The 17,183-nt window shown below is 33.8% G+C and overlaps 1 protein-coding gene across 1 annotated transcript; it reads left to right on the plus strand.

Moving 5' to 3' along the window:
- Positions 1-7,625: 7,625 nt before the first annotated feature.
- Positions 7,626-8,619, plus strand: LOC134844162 (ADP-ribosylation factor 1-like 2). Its single transcript, XM_063860708.1, has one exon. It carries the CDS (start codon positions 7,900-7,902, stop codon positions 8,476-8,478), a length of 579 nt encoding a protein of 192 aa, XP_063716778.1. The 5' UTR covers positions 7,626-7,899; the 3' UTR covers positions 8,479-8,619.
- Positions 8,620-17,183: the final 8,564 nt, after the last annotated feature.

The following is a 17,183-nucleotide window of genomic DNA, read 5'->3' on the forward strand; positions in this document are numbered from 1 at the left end:
AAAATTGCTACGGATATTTTGCCTTGAGACAATTTCGAATATTAATTTTTCTGTGTAGTTAATTTACAACAAAGGATGTGTAAGTAAAACCAGACAGTTACAAATCACGAGCCAAAATTTTTTTTAGGTGTTGCCCCGGGTAACTTTACAAAAAGTTAGAGAGAAGAAAAGCTGATTAACTTTACATTCTTACAGATCAGGTATAGTAGTTCTGTATTTTTGGTTGTATAGTGTCCTGAATTGATTACAAAAAAGCCAAACTCTTTTTCGAGCTTTTTCTGACATTAACCGAATTTTTAAACAAAAAGCGCGACAAGGATTATAATGTTTTTTTTTCTTGAACAAAGCAATTTATTTTCTGAAAAGTGATAAATTTTTAAGAAACAAAACAGTGACCTATTTAAATTTTGGAGAATCGTGTTTAAATACTTCACAAAGAAGAACTTTGTGAACTGTTGCAAAAGCATTTTGGTTGAAAACAAATTGTATATGATCAAACAAGCGTTTGAACAAAATTGCTCTGAGGATTCACTTTTGCATTATAAAGTTGCGGTTAAAATACGTGTTTAGTGAGCAGCCGTATGCTTGTAGCCCATAGCTGATTATTGTTCCGACTTTCGATACGAAAGTAACGGAATATTTGTGCTCGGGGTGGTTTTTTTTTCTTCAGACAAATTTCGACTTATTAACTAGCCATTTTTGATGGAATTTTTTTTTATATCATTCAAAAGCTATTGTTCTCCTGAGCTTAAATTTGAAAAGATATTTTCCCTGTGATCATTTTTCGTAAAGTTATGGGGGTTTAAAGATTGCCATTTTGGCCAATTTGGGACAATTAACGCGCGTTATATTTCGCGCTATTAACGCGTAAGCGGAGATTTAATCCGTCTTAGAAATCGTTCCAAATTGGTTGAAAGAAGCCTATTTGCCATAATTGATTTGTTACAAGGAGCGAAATCTATTGTTTTGTATTTTATATGGCGTGTGGGGTGATGATTTTCATCGAAAAATTTTCAAATTTAAGAAAAAATTTTTTTTTTCATTTATTTTGTTTCATTTAATTTTTTATGTTGTTTATGTTATTACTGCTCCATAAACGGTAAAAGGCAGTCGGAACTTTCAGGGCTTTTCCCTGATACGAGCAGTCTTGTTGGTTTAGCAGATACATCGTAAGAACTTAACAAACAGTACCTTCTAGCTTGAAATAGTAGTCCCAAAAACGGGCTATTTTTTTGCAAACAAGGTCAATATGAGGTACAAATGCTTTTTTTAATGAAAATGCCCGAAGAATTTGAAATTGTCTTAAGCTGGAATTTGAGGCCCACCAAAAACTTCGCCTTCATAGTTGAGCGTTCTGCCAAAATTATTTATATGACTTTTGAACACCTTGTCAAATGATTATTCTGGCATCAATATTCCAACTTACTTAGATCACTCGTGAAGCAATTTAATGTTTTACTAGTTGGTACTGTTGTCATTTTAGCAATATCATCTGCGAATAGACACAATTTGCCGCCAGAAACCAGTTCTTTCCAGCCATTAAAATAAACAGGAAACAAAACAAGCCCTAACACAGAATTTTGACTTACACCGAATTTTGGGACTAAGTTTTTTGGAGTTTTTTTGAAACTCAATTCTGATATCAAAAGATCTAGTACAGACGCAAGAAAACAACATTTCTCAAGTTTTTGTACCAAAATGGTGTAGTCGATTTCGTCAAATGATTATTCTAAATCAACAAAACATACAACTCTAACCCAACATTTCCTACAAAACTATCTCATCGAATCCGTTGTTGATACAATAGCATGAACACAAGAATGGTTTTTCTTGAAACCAAACTGTTAAAGAACAAAATAAGTCTTTCAAATTTATGATGCTACAAAATTTTCTTAGAAAAAAATTAGCTACATTTGAAATTAGACTTACAGGTCAAAAGTTACCCGAGTCAAAGCCCATTTTCGTGGAAAACAATTATTTTGGCGGCCTTCAAAATCTTTTTAAAAAAGTTTGTTTTTTCTCTTGAGTTCAGATTAAACGATTGTACCAGAAAAAGAATGAATAGCGGAGCACAAGTTTTCATCATTCGATTAGAGATGCCATTTTAGCCAAAGATTTAATTTTGAGCTCTTCACTTATAAAATCAGACATTCCCTTTCCAGAAGTCGGATAGAGTTCAAATGAATGTGGGTTATCCACAAAGGCTTGCTTTTTGTTAATTGTTTTAACAATTTTTGCTAACCGATTTCCTACTTTAATGCAAAATCAGTTGAAGTCATCAGCCGGGGTTTCTAGAACATGTGTCTGCTTTTACCGCAAAACTCGATAAAAAGGGTAAAAAAAAGGTGAAAAAGGGTGTAAGAAGGCTGAAAAAAGATAAAGAGTTGTGTTCGAAGTCCGTTTTTTTTTTCGAAACCTTTCCTTCAGCATTTGTCAGTTTTGCTTCAATTTTATGACAAGAAATTTTGTAATTATTGCGATTTTTATCTCGGGAAAGTTAAAAATTGTTTAGAAGAATATATTTTTCAAATGTCTGGTTTTTGATACAATTTTTTATACCAGGATATTTTTTTCGCTTGTGCTTTCTTATTAAGCAGTATTCATCAAAAACACTGGCCGTTATCTCACTAATTATTTCAAAACTCAAGTCCTAGATCTGAAAAACATCAATTTTAATAAACACAATTGTTTCTCAAAAACTATGTTTTGAAAAAAAATATATTCAAATGCAGTGATTATTTAGTTTAGTTTTAAAAAGTACCGGGAAAACAAAGCAAAATTGTCAGAGACTAAACATTCAATTGTCAACTGTACTTTGACCATTTTCGATGTAACTATATGGTCAAAACATGTTAAGGTAATTTCGCAGACAAAAGATGGTAAATAGTTTTCTATCGCAAAACAATAAACACTTCAAATACTGATTATAGTCTGCTACATATCCATAGTTAGTACCCAGAGTTTTTTCTTTGAAAAACATTCGTAAAACTATTGATGGCAAACAATGAAAAAATAAAAAAATATATTATTTTTCCTCTGTCAAAAACAATTTTGAACGAAACCTAATTCAACATCTCAATGAGCGTACAATGAGAAAAAACAGTAAATCTTAAGATATAAGTCATAGTCAGTGTTTCATGCCTCGTTTTTCCGAAAAAAAATACTCATCAACAATATTTTTTTCAACCATGGTCTCGAATTTTTTCTGTGTTCGCCATAATCCGCGTATGTGGCCAACTCGATGGGCAAATTCCTTGTTACAATACCTCCGTTTGAATGTATCAGACGCTTTGAAGTTTCATCAATTTAATCAGAATCAACCAATGCGTTTGATCACTTAGATGTAGATAGGAGTATTGCTTTTTGATATCTATCCCTTAATTTGCTAAGATTTGGATAATTTTTCCTCCAAAATGACATTACTATTACATCTCAAAAAACATCCAAGAAGTAGAACGCAAAAAACTCAGCACTAGGTTTTTGTTCAAATCGTTAAGCGCATCTTTTTGTTTATCACTAAAATGATATATAAACGTTTTCATTATCGCAAAATTTTTCTAGAAACTATAAAAAAGTTACAGCATGACAATGACAGAAAACAGCAGTGGCTTGAGATGAACAAAAAAATCAAAAATTTAGTAAAAAGGACCCAATCTGATAAAAAATATCATTGACCAAACGCACAAAAACACCGCATATGCACTGATAAAAACAAAAATATATGAACTTTTGTAAATCCCATGAATGGAACCGTTGAGGAAAAGAGATAGAAAAACAAGCCGACAGCTGATTGCAAAAATTACGAGACTGCTTGTATCGGCGTAAAGGTTCCAGTTACGAGACTGCTTGTATCGGCGCAATTAATTTCAAGGGATCAATTAGCTAGCCACATTAATTTGAACTAGGGATCAATTAGCTAGCCAAAATTCTTTTGGAATGACTTTTGAGGCAAATTCTGCCAGATTTGTTTGACACCGGCGCTAAGCGTTAAAAAAAGCCGCTCAGATAAAAAAAAATATTGACCAATGAAACAAATTGGGACATCTCTATGTTTATCACCGAAACAACATATAAAATTTATCATTAGGAAAATCCTTTATCCAAGAATTACAAAAAAATTTAGAAACAGAAAGTTGTCCGGCTCAAAAGTATACTAAAATGAGCTGAAGTATATTAGTCATAAGATCCAAACTGAAAGGGTCGCAATATTCGCCACTTAAAAAAGCGTGCATACATTGAGGATATGAAACCTATGTAGTGAATTTGTTGGTTAAAAAAAGATTGGAAAATGAGCCGACAGAATTTTGTTTCGAAGTCAACTCGATGTGAATTCCATGTACACTGCTAGAAGTCGAGCACTCCAACCATATAATTCTCACGGAAAAATCACACACCTTAATTTTGTGCCGAACAAGTCATATCAATTAACCGATTTAGTTTTTAATAAAAAGGAGAAAAAAGTTTTGCAGTTCCTGGCTTATTCGATCCTTTATCTCGAATTATCTAACGTTTGATCACAAGAATAACAAGACTGCTCGTATCAGGGCGAAGCCCTGAATTTTCCGACTACCTTTTAAGGTATTATGGAGCAGTAATAACATTGAAAATTATATGTATTAAAATAAAATGAAAAAAAATTTTCTAAAATTTGAAATTTTTTATGAAAAACATCCCCCCACACTAAAATAGAAAGAGATAGATTTCGCTCCTTGTAGCAAATCAATTATGGCAATTAAACTTCTTTCAACCAATTTGGAACGATTTTAAGACGGATTAACTCTCCGCTTACGCGTTAATAGCGCGAAATATATCGCGCGTTAATTGTCCCAAATGGCAATCTTTAAACCCCCATAACTTTACGAAAAATGATCACAGGTGAAATATCTTTTCAGTTTTGAGCTCAGGGCAACAATATCTTTTGAATGATATAAATAAACTCCGTCAAAAATGGCTAGTTAAAAAGTCGACATTTCTCTGAAGAAAAAAAAACCCACCCCGAGCACAAATATTCCGTTACTTTCGTACCGAAAGTCGGAACAACAAGACTGCTTGTATCAGAGACAGACCCTGAAGGTATGGACTGCCCTTTAAAATATCTGAACTATTTTTGAAAAAGAAACTGATTTTTTTAAAAAAAGTTTTGGAATAACTCTGCATATATTTCGTACCAGGTGATATATTTCTGATCCCAAAAGCGTTATTGGCGTTACATTAGCTGGCCTATTCTCAATTTGGGGGAATAATTTCTGCCAGATTATGCCGGATTCATTTGCCGCTAATGCAGCTAGTTCAACCAATTTGAATCAAGATTTGCCACGCAATCTTTTCATCGGCGATAATCAAAAAAAAATTTGTCAACTCAAATTTGGCTGAATTTTATGAAAACTCATTTTCAGCTGAGATGATTATTCTTTGTAATTTCGACTGATTTGTTTTCGACTGACTTGTTTGATTGCGAATAAAAACATGGTGCGCATCATCAATTTCAAACCCTCTTGAGAAACGATCACAGAAAAAATGATATTTTTAATTTGAGCTCAGGGCATCAATGCTTTGGCATCGTACAAAAAGTACAAAAAACTGTAAGTTAAAAAACCGAAACTGATCTGGTTTAAAAAACCCCCAAACACAATAGTTTCATTTTTTTTTCGAAAGTTGGGAAAGCACCAAAGTCGAAATAAATTAATAGATGAAGATTAGATACCAAATCGTTGAAATTTTTTAAAATGTAGTAGACGTGAGTTATTGAGTTATATTGAAAATTATCTACAACATCGGTCTCTAGGAAGTTAAACTAAATATTTTCACCGAGGAACTGATTTTTCAAATGGTTTGAATTGGCAATTTTCGTCTTCCAAGCTCACATCAAATAAAAAAGAGACTGCTTGTATCAGGGCGAAGCCCTAAATGTTCCGACTGCCGTTTAAGGTTTAAGGAGCAGCAATAACATAAAAAAGTTAAATGTAAAAAAATAAAACGATTTTTTTTTCTAAAACTTGAAATTTTTCATGAAAATCATCCCCCACACGCCAAATAAAGTACAAACGAATAGATTTCGCTCCTTGTAACAATTCATTTATGGTAAATAAACTTCTTTCTACCAATTTGGAACGATTTCTAAGACGAATAAAATCTCCGCTCACGTGTTAATAGCGGGAAATATATCGCGCGTTAATTGTCCCAAATTGGCCAAAATGGCAATCTTAAAACCCTCATAACTCGACAAAAAATGATCACAGGTGAAATATATTTTTTTCAAATTTGAGCTCAGGACAACAATACCTTTTGAATGATATTAAAAAATTTATCAAAAATGGCTAGGTAAAAATTTGTCTGAAGAAAAAAAACCCACCCGAGCTCAAATTTTCCGTTACTTTCGTATCGAAAGTCGGAACAAAAATGCGGCTCGTTCGTTTTGTAGAGAAATGTCCTCAGCGCAAATTTCTATTATAGCTTTCAAAGTATCCAACAAATAGCAAAATTTACGCTTCCTAAAACAGGCAGCATTAACATCAGCACAACTGACAATAAATTTCACAATGCTATCATTATTGCAGCATAGACCAAATCAACATCCTCCTATCGAGTTCGATTATCGTTAAGTTTGAGCTGGTATGAGTTTTTTCGGCTTCAACAACCCAAAAATTTGCACAAAAATTAGTAGGTAGAAAAACTCAAACATTACGAGGCCAAACTGTGCACTGAATAGGAGCACATTTTTGTGTCTGTATGTTCCTGGATTGTGCATGTTTCAAAAAGTAAGTGGATTCCACATACAAAAGTTTCGTGGATTCCGCGTACAAATAACTGTAACGTAAATTTTGTCGGCACCTTTGTTTTGTTGTGGATTCCGCAACAAGCAAATATAGCTAGTTGTTCTGGATTCCGAAACTGTAAGTGAAATACACAAAATGTAAGTGGAATGCGCAGAATGTAAGTGGAGTCCGCAAATATAAGTGGAATCCGCAAACAAAATGCTGATTCAACTTACAATTTGCGGATTCCATTTACAATTTTCGGATTCCACTTACAATTTGGGGATCCAGCTTGCAGTTTCCGCAACAGCTCAATGTAACTATACACATGTCTTATTATTTGTTTGTGGATCCCACAAACTGTTCTGGATTCTACAAATACAGTTGCGGATTCCGCAAATTTGTCTATTTTTGGAGCGATTTTGAGCCGTACAATATTTTAGGTTTTGTTTGTGGAATCTAAAACAGCAAAGAAGATCAAAGAAAAGAAGACATGTTGCGGATTCCGCGATAAATCTGATTTTGGCCTGTTGCGGAATCCGTTTACAATGCACAAAATGCACAGTTTGGCCTCGTAATGAAATTGCAGGGGTAAATTGAAGTTGTCTTTGGTCCAAGTTCTGGTTTCTTGGCAAAAAAATTGTAATGAAGGAGTTTGTTTTTTTTTAGATAACTTTGATCCAATCTTTTATTTTGTAAAATTCTTCCTTTTATTATTTTTTGACGGCTTAATAAATATCTTACAACTAATGATTGCAGGCATGTTTTTTACATGAATAGAAGCAGACACACGTGTTACATTTGAAATTGCAAATTTTTATGCTTTACTAAATTTAGACTTTTTGATACTGCGTTCATTCTCAATAATATACCAGCACAAAATTGAACAGCTCAAACGTTCCACGCTGGAATTATTTGCGCAGCTCAATCAACGGTATAAAAGGTACGAAATGAACCATCGAATTCATAATCAAATATTTCTCTCAAATCAACAAAACAGCCTCCTAATTTTACAAGTAAATTGTCCTAGAAGTAAACCCTTGAGCTACCACAATCAAACCTTAAAAATATATCCAGTTTCAAACTGCAACAAACAATTGATAAAACATTTTGTGATATACAACACCCCAAAAAGTAAACACAAATGGGTATTTTTGCTTCGAAACTACTTGAGCTTTACAATTCGTGGGGCAGTGAGCCATCTCGGGTTCTGATGCTCGGCTTGGATGCCGCAGGAAAAACGACAGTCCTCTACAAAATCAAATTGAACGAGCAAGTCACTACAATTCCCACTATCGGATTCAACGTGGAAACGGTTGAACTCGGAAACGGTCTGACCTTCACTGTCTGGGACGTCGGAGGTCAACAAAGACTGCGTCCTCTCTGGCAACACTACTTCCAGAACTCTGATGGACTCATTTATATTGTAGACAGCAATGACCCCGACAGATTCGGCGAAGCTCTTGAGGAACTGAGTTCGATTCTCGCCGACGATAGGATGCGAGGTGTTCCAGTGCTTCTGATGGCTAACAAGCAAGATCTGCCCCACAGTCGAAGCGTTTCAGAAGTGACAGAACGAATGAAGATGCATTCTTTGAAGGATAGAGCATGGCATGTACAAGGATGCTGTGCCCCATCGGGAGACGGGATTCTTGAGGGCATGACTGAACTTGCACGAATGGTGAAACACTTCAGAAAAAATGCCAGCCAGAGATACTATTAGACTCTACACAAAACTGAATATCAAACCAGACTGAAATGTTTGAATTTTTGTTCTTACTAGCTTGTTGTTTTCTTCATTTTCCAGAGTTTGGCGATAAATAGCTTTGATTTTTAGTTTGTTTGTTCTAGTTTTCTTATTCGATATAAAATACTTGATAAAAATTTTATTTTAGTCAGAAATTGAAGTTAAGATGAGAAAAACATAGCAAGATAAATTCTAACTCTTGGCCAGAGAAATCATGACAAGATAATAAAAAAATTTTCCGCTCAAAATGTGCAGCTCAAAAGTGATTGCTTACAAACAACGGATTTAATGAGATCCCAAACACCAATTGGGCGCATTTATAAAAATCCCAAATCTATGACAGGGTTTGTAATTTGCATAGTACTTCCGTGAATTGCATTCGTCTTCGTTCCAAACACTATTGTGTGATTGCTGGCCCTGCTCTTCTAATTCAGTTCGAGTGATCTAACAAATTGTTTCGCAACGAATTAAAAAGAAATTTTAAAATGCTGCGATTTGGCACAAGCACTCAGGACACACCTGCAATTACTTTTCACCTCGAATAGAAAACAGTAGGAAATATATTGCATTTTGCTATAACTGGCAGCCATTTACAGTGTTTTTGCTCATATCACTTTCACTCGTAAAACCAGCATAAAGTAACAGACAAAAGATAGCAAAATTATCTAAGCAGATTTCTACAGATAGGTTTACTTTTTAGGGAGTGAGAAGGAAATGACCAAAATTAAGACTGAAAAAATAGTAATTAACAGCAGGTAATCACTGAATCGTAGCTGCAATTCGCAAGCGCGCAAAAATAAAAAGGATGATGAACTGTCAGACTAAAAAAACGTCAACAATTGAAAGTTTTCAAATCACCTCACACACCCTATGGAAATCACACAAAAATACGTTCTCGCCGCAGAGTAACATTTCATAAGACCAAATAGCTTGTCCCAATACTAGTTAGATTTATTTCTAGAAAATATCAAATAAACTCCTACGCTGGTAATGGTGCGCTTTTAGTATCCCCAATTGGCTTTTTTGAAACCAAAAAGATAGGAAAAAATCGACTCATATCACAAGAATCGACTCAATCGACTCATATCAAAGTAAAGCTTCCATATGACGGATGTCTTACTATTAATGATACCAGATTCAAGACGCACAAAATGTTAGGTTTCATTTAAGGTTCGGTGGTCAAAATACTAATTTTAACAAAACTTGAGCAGAAAATTTGAAAAAATCACTTACTAATTACTGATGCACAATTTTTGTGTCTTTGTAAGGCATTGTCTTCTACTAAAACCTCAAAAGACACAAAAAAAGCTCAAAATTATTGTTCCGACTTTCGATACGAAAGTGACGGAATATTTGTGCTCGGGGTGGGTTTTTTTTTCTTCAGACAAATTTCGACTTTTTAACTAGCCATTTTTGACGGAATTTTTTATATCATTCAAATGGTATTGTTGTCTTGAGCTTTAATTTGAAAAGATATTTCACCTGTGATCATTTGGGCGTAAAATTATGGGGGTTTAAAGATTGCGAATTTGGGACTATTAACGCGCGATATATTTTGCGTTATTAACGCGTAAGCGGAGACCTAATCCGTCTTTGAAATCGTTCCAAATTGGTTGAGAGAAGCTTATTTGCCATAATTGTTTTGTTACAATGAGCGAAATCTATTCTTTTGAACTTTATTTGGCGTGTGGGGTGATGATTTCATAAAAAATTTCAAATTTTTTGATTTTTTTTTCTTTTTTTTTTTAAATTACATTTAATTTTTTTTATGTTACTGCTGCTCGATAAACCTGAAAAGGCAGTCGGAACATCCAGGGCTTTGCCCTGATACGAGCAGTCTTGTTGTCAATTTGAAATCAATTGTTCTATGGCTAATAAAAAGTTCTGTATATTCGATATTAATTTGAATGTTTCGCAATGAAAAACACTTAGTTTCAAGTCAAAAAACGTCATCAACGTCAGGGTTTTTGATTGAATAAAATCAAGTATTTGCTTGTGGGGCGTACATTTTGTGGAAATTTTAAAACACAGAGGCAAAGTGGAGCTTCGCAATATTTTTGATACAAAACTACCAGCCAGAAAAACAGCGTAAACATTTCTGTTCAAAAAAAAAAAATTAGTTTTGAAAATTTTTTGTGAAATCATTAAAAAAACTACATTAGAGCCAATCTATAACCCTTGTGATTCATTAAGTATGACTTGAGTTGACTCGAATTAGGCAAATGAAACGTGCGTGTAAGAAGAGGAAAATCGGAACAATTTTTACGCTAGCTTGCATGCACATAAAACTGCTTACTAGCCATGGAACATAGATAGTTGATCAAACTATTGCGATAAAAATATTCAAAAACATCACAATAAGGCGCAATGTATTGCTTTCCTCGGAACAAAAAAATGTACAGACAAAATGAACACATAGTCAAAAAGGCGCTTAGCATTACTTGGGATACAACGCAAGCGCAGCGTTGCAAGCTAGTGAATAGAAATTCAGACAAAAATGGAAAAAAATGCAACCAAAAATTAAATCGTAACAAAACCGAAAAAAGGGAAAGTTAAATGATTTTAGAAAAACAGTCAAAAACATGTTCACCGGTTGGCGCGTAAGCCAAAAACAAATGACTAGAGGCCAATTGAGCCGCAAACAAAAAAAGCTATTGGAAAATAATGTCCTAAAAAGAGAAATGATGTTTCACAAAAACGACCTGAAGTTTTCAATAGAAATAACTGACTCAATTTCTCCCTTGGAAGAGACTTGAATTAAGGTAAGGAAAATGAAAACAAAGGAAAATATTCAACGATGGGATATTAACTTTACAAATTAAAGGCGGAAACTAAGAACACTTCCATCTACGATAAAGTTGCTGACGGCAAAAGAAAAAAAAACAGGATGTGGCAACTAAGCCGACAAAACATAAGCAGACAAACGAAAGTCTGGCAATTCGATTTTTCACGAAAAAAGTCAATTTCATTTTCACCGAAAAAAGGTCTCGAAGTTGCAGAGGTTCACTAAAAAAGGAACTTCAACATTTTTTTTTGTAAGAAAAGTGGTTTAAAGGAAAAAATTCAAGTTTCCGATTACAAGACAAGACACTTGCTACCTGCGAGAGCAAGTGTCTTGTCTTGTACAAATTTCCAAACATTATAAAATGAATATGAAAAAAAAACACCAAAAACGAATAAGAAAAGTTTCTTGGAATGCAATTTTAAGCCGAAGACGTCAAAGTTGAATTTATACACAAAACTCAAGCTGCACTTGGGAGACTAACAAAAAATAGCGCTTAAAATAAGAAACATTAAACTAAAAGGTAAAGCTATATAATATAGCTTTTGCTATAAGCGAAATCAAACGGCCGACCTGTAGATTCAGAGTCTCGCATCCTCGAATCTGCGCCATGTTAGCTTGTCAATAAGCAAACACCAGCCACCAACAAAGCATTGAAAAAGAAAACTTTTGCTCTGCGCCGGTATCCAGCCGCCGACCTGTATATTAGCAGACTGACGGCCTCGCATCTACATTTCATGCATGCTTCAAAATAATTTTAAGGTATAATGCATTCAAAAAAAGCAGCCTTCGCATAAGCTGAGAATTCTTTTGGAAACAACTGGGACGAGCAGTAATGAAAAACTTCTCTATTTCCTGTGCCTATAGCGGCTAAAACAACTTACAAAGTAAATTTATTTCGATTTTATTCATATTCATCAACTACGATTCAAAAAACCTGAGCTAGTGTTTTAAACGGGTGAACTCTATTGTTAAATCAGCAAAAAGTTGAGAAATAAATTCACAATATTTGAGCTTTACTTGCAAATGAGTTTGACTTTTTCAGAAGAATTTATTATTTATTTAAATGCGGGCGTCACTATCTCGCCATGTTTAAGCTTTTTCATTGTTTTATATTTGCATGTTTAACGAAAGAATTTTTTCACGTTTAAGTTATATCATATATTGCAATGATTAAGATTTTTTTTTCGATTTTCCAGTTTGATGTCAAGGATTATTTCATCAATTAACCCAATGATGGGATGCTATAAGGATTCCCCAGAATGACCAAATCGTATGTTGTATTGGTTAAGAAATATTTTTTGATTTTCCAGTTCGTGTTCAGAGTTTATTTCACCTAGTTTAAAATAAGCAGCCCAACAGTGAAACGCCAGGGTTTGCGAATTTGGCCGCAATTATGAATGCCCAAATCCTGTTAGAGTACGAGATACGACGATTTTTGTGAATTTTTCAAAAGTTTTCAGAAAACTCAAATTAGAAAAACAATTTACAAAAACTGGAAATTTCCAACCCTGTAGTTGGTTGCTGTCAGAGTCTCTCAAGGATTATTAATCTTGCCTTCAATTATTACAGCTCAAATCCTTGTAGTTTACTTCAACAAGTTTATTTCAAATCTTTTTTCAGAATACTTAGATTTCAAAAAAATCAAAAATCCTTGTAGTTGCTTACTGTGAGAATATTCTCAGGAAATCCAAATTGCAAATCTTGCATCCAAATGCGATTACTCTATTGCTCTTAGTTTCCAAGATGTTACGTTTGTTATGTCTTTTTTTAAAATTGCTCAAAGAACTTAGACATTGAAAAAATTCACAGAATTTGATGTTTCTTTCTCCATAGTGAGGCTCTGTCAGGGTACCTCCAAGAGTTGCGATATTTCCCTCCAATTATGACTTCTCAAATCTCTGCAGTTTTCGAGATCTGACGTTTTTTTGTGATTTTTTCAAAAAAAATTCAGACAACTTAATTATATTTTTTTCAAAATCAAAGTTCCCAACCCTGTAACTGGAGGTTGTCAGAGTATTTTCAGAGACTGTGAGTCCTGCCCCTATAAATATGACTGCTCAAATACTTGCAGTTTTCAAGATATGACGCTTTTTGTGACTCTTCAAAAATGTTTTAGATAACTAAAATTTTATAATTTTTTTTAAACTTGAAATTCCTAACTCTGTAGTTGGGAGATCTCAGAGTACTCTCAGGGGTTGCAAATCTTGCCTCCAATTGTGACTGCCCAAATCGTGGCAATTTTGGACATATGACGTCTTTTATAGTTTTTTTTAAAAAAATGTTTAGAAAATTTAAGTTTGAAGTTTTTCAAAGTTGGAAATTCCCAACCCTGTAGTTGGGGGTGTCAGAATACTTTCAGGGATTGCAAATTGTGCCTCTAATTATAAATAGTCAAATCTTTGTACTTTTAAACATCTGGCGTTTTGAATTGTTTTTTTAAAAACTTTTTTTTTGAAAACCTAAGTTAAAAACTTATGAAAATTTGAAGTTTAAACCTGCAGTTGGGTACTGTGCGAGTACTCTCAGGCATTGCAAATCTGGCGTCTAAAAGCGACTGCTCACTTGCATTCAATTTCCGAGATTTATTTTATCCGAGATTCAAAGGTTTATATTTTAAGGTTCGTCAAAATTTGAATAAGAAAAAACGTAAATAAAAAACCTAAATAAAAATAACGAAGCCTAAAGTTTGATGCTGTCAGAGTACAATCAAAGAATGCATATTTTATTTCCAATATTTACGGTTTTTTTATGAGTTGTTAAAAATTCGAAGCACCGGAGGTGCGTTACACGCTAGTTTTTGTTATTTTAGTGTTAACTCAGCGGTTCTGAAAGGTAGGGTCTGATATCGCAGAAAAATTTAGCTTTACAAAAATATCAAGTGCAATTCAGATTTACTATTTAAATTTAGACTACACTTTAAGTCAAAACTTAAAAATTACTTTTTATTGTTCCGACAATTGAAACTGGGGAGGAACTTTGTATTCCGGTGTTTGTTTTTTTTTGCTTTTTAATTTTCCACGCAAAATCAGATACCACAAATAATGATCGGACTGGGTTGAGTGATATATCATATTAAAGCCCTTTCAGTCGTGATTCGAACATTGAAAAAATCAAAAACAAAATGAAATTTTTTCAGTGTCGAGAAAAACCGGTTTGAAATTTTGATTTTTGGTGTCATTTCGATCTAATACGGTGATCATATATGCTTACAATGGCTCATTTAAGCTTAATTTCAACCGTTAATACTTAGTTTTGTTCAAGTAAAGGTAGTTACTAGAGTTTTTTAGCGCAATTTTGGGAATCACAATCTTGAAAATTCCAAAAAAAAAACTTTTTTTTTTTTGGTTTTTCGAGTCATTTTTCCTCAAAAACTGTTTTCCAATTGCCCTTTTTTACTATGACTCTCAAATACGCCTAAATTATATTTTTTCTTTCAGATTATTTTATCACATGCAGAAAAAAAACGATAACAATTTGTAAAAAAAAAGCTTTTTGTATTTTTCAAGACTGGTCGGAACATTCGGTGCTACTTGCACAGTAACCGGCTATCCTTGTTTCTCTGTGCAAACTTCGTAAAACAATGTGAAAACTGAAACGATTAGACCGCCTTTTTATTTATAGAACTTTTTGTGTTATTTTGGAATTCAAAAGGGATTGGCTACAAAACCACACTTGATGATGATCTACGAGACTTCAAGCTAGCTGCAAAAGATCCTTTGCACAAACAAGTAGTCATTTTTTGTAGTTAAAAGTTAAATAAACTTGCAGTTAATTTCTAACTATAACTTTTACCACTAGCAAATTCAACTTTTGGAACCGTTCACTTTTTTCTGTTACAAAATAAAATCAGATTATAAAAAGACAAAGGCCATCGCCAGTCTTCAAACAACACTCACAAAAAAATTTGAGCTATTAAAATTCAACGAAATTTAAGAACGAAAAAAGAAAGCCAAAAAATGTTTTGATAACATTTAAAGCTACCTTAATGCGCTGTTGTGGGTCAATTTATTGCTTACTAGATTTCGAACCGATCAAAAATCGTGCAATCCTAACGCAATTAGGTTTTTAAAACAAAATGTTTAAAACAATACGCAAGGTAAGCAAAAGAAGACGTTGAGTTTGAGTTTCTAATAAATGAACCCATCGGAATGATTCTATGATTCTGTCATTTTTTTGAATGATAACGGAAGATCTGGGAACAGCAGATATGTGCTTTCAGAGCAGACAATTTGAGTACCTGGTACAAACAGTGGGTTACCTCGTTCTGATTTGACGGAAGTGTTAAAAGCATCAGCTACCTTAATGCTCGCAACTTTTTTATCAAATGAAAATCAGTTATTAGTCAACTATTGCTTACTAGATTGTAAGCCGGCCCAAAATTTAGCACTACTAACAACATTGACAATTGAAACAAAACCACAAGGCCAGTTACGCCAGAAAAGACGAGTTTGAAGTTATACAAAAAATTCAACTTTGAAAAACAAGAGAATAGCAAAAAAAAACATAGCACCGTTAAAATAAATAGACTTTTGCGTTGTGCCGAAATCAAACGGCCGACCTGAATATTTGAAGCCTCAATACCTCGAACCTGCGCCACGGTCCCATGACAAAAGGCAAACACTAGCCATCAATAAAACCTTGAAAAATTAAAGCAAAAGTTATGCTGTGCGGAGCAAGTCTTTTCTATCAGATGAAATTATGGGTCAACTTATTGCTTACTTATTTTAGCACCAGTCGCAACCCTAAGCCCCAACAAAATTGATATCTGCAACAAAACAAAACGATGTTCCAAACTAAAAAGCACGGAGAAATTTGAGATAACCATCTTCATTTTGGCTGTCGGTGAATTTTTGTTCCACTTGTTTCATATAACTGGAAAATTTAGGCCAACAAGCCAAAAACTGAACAGCAGCAAAATTGACGGCTTAAAAAAATTGAAGCATCACACAGATGCGAAGCTAAAATTCGCAAACTCAAGCAGCAGTACCTATTGGCGGTGTCCTACTCTTTAACCCCACGTTATTTAACCCCCAATTTAACACTAAACAACTTAATACCATACAATTTCTCTCCCTACTTTTTGCTTCCTTAGCAATTTAACATCGCCACATTTTAAAACCATTTCTTTAACTCCACGCCGTTTTAATCCAAAATGAACACTTACTTCAAAGGGGACTTCGGTAAACATCAAAGAATTAAACAAGAGAAAATTTTGCCATTTGAAGCCAGACTCGATCCAATAATTAAAGCCAACAAGACTGCTCGTATCAGGGCGAAGCCCTGAATGTTCCGACTGCCTTTTAAGGTTTTATGGAGCAGTAATAACATTAAAAACTTAATAAAATTTGTAATAAAATTTATTTTTTATGAAAATCATCCCCCCACACGCCATTTAAAGTACAAAAAGATAAATTTAGCTCCTTGTAACCAATCAATTATGGCAAATAAGCTTCTTTTAACCAATTTGGAACGATTTATAAGACGGATTAAATCTCCGCTTACGCGTTAATAGCGCGAAATATAACGCGCGTTAATTGTCCCAAATTGGCCAAAATGGCAATCTTTAAACCCCCATAACTTTACGAAAAATGATCACAGGTGAAATATCTTTTCAAATTTGAGCTCAGGACAACAATACCTTTTGAATGATATAAATTCCGTCAAAAATGGTTAGTTAAAAAGTCGAAATTTGTCTGAAGAAAGAAAAAACCCACCCCGAGCACAAATATTCCGTTACTTTCGTACCGAAAGTCGGAACAATAATTTCAATGAATCGTTCCAAAACGAAATGAAATGGCCTTGCCAATAATTTCAACTCTCTACTACAGTTTGGATTTCACTGCTTCCAAAAAACTCTAATAGCCATTAACAGATAGCAATTGATGCTCTTAATATC

Source organism: Symsagittifera roscoffensis, chromosome 4 (assembly GCF_963678635.1).
Source record: "Symsagittifera roscoffensis chromosome 4, txSymRosc1.1, whole genome shotgun sequence".
Taxonomy (NCBI): domain Eukaryota; kingdom Metazoa; phylum Xenacoelomorpha; order Acoela; family Convolutidae; genus Symsagittifera; species Symsagittifera roscoffensis.

Coding starts and splice junctions, on each gene's coding strand:
- LOC134844162 (XM_063860708.1), top strand. CDS start 7,900: ATGGGTATTTTTGCTTCGAAACTACTTGAGCTTTACAATTCGTGGGGC.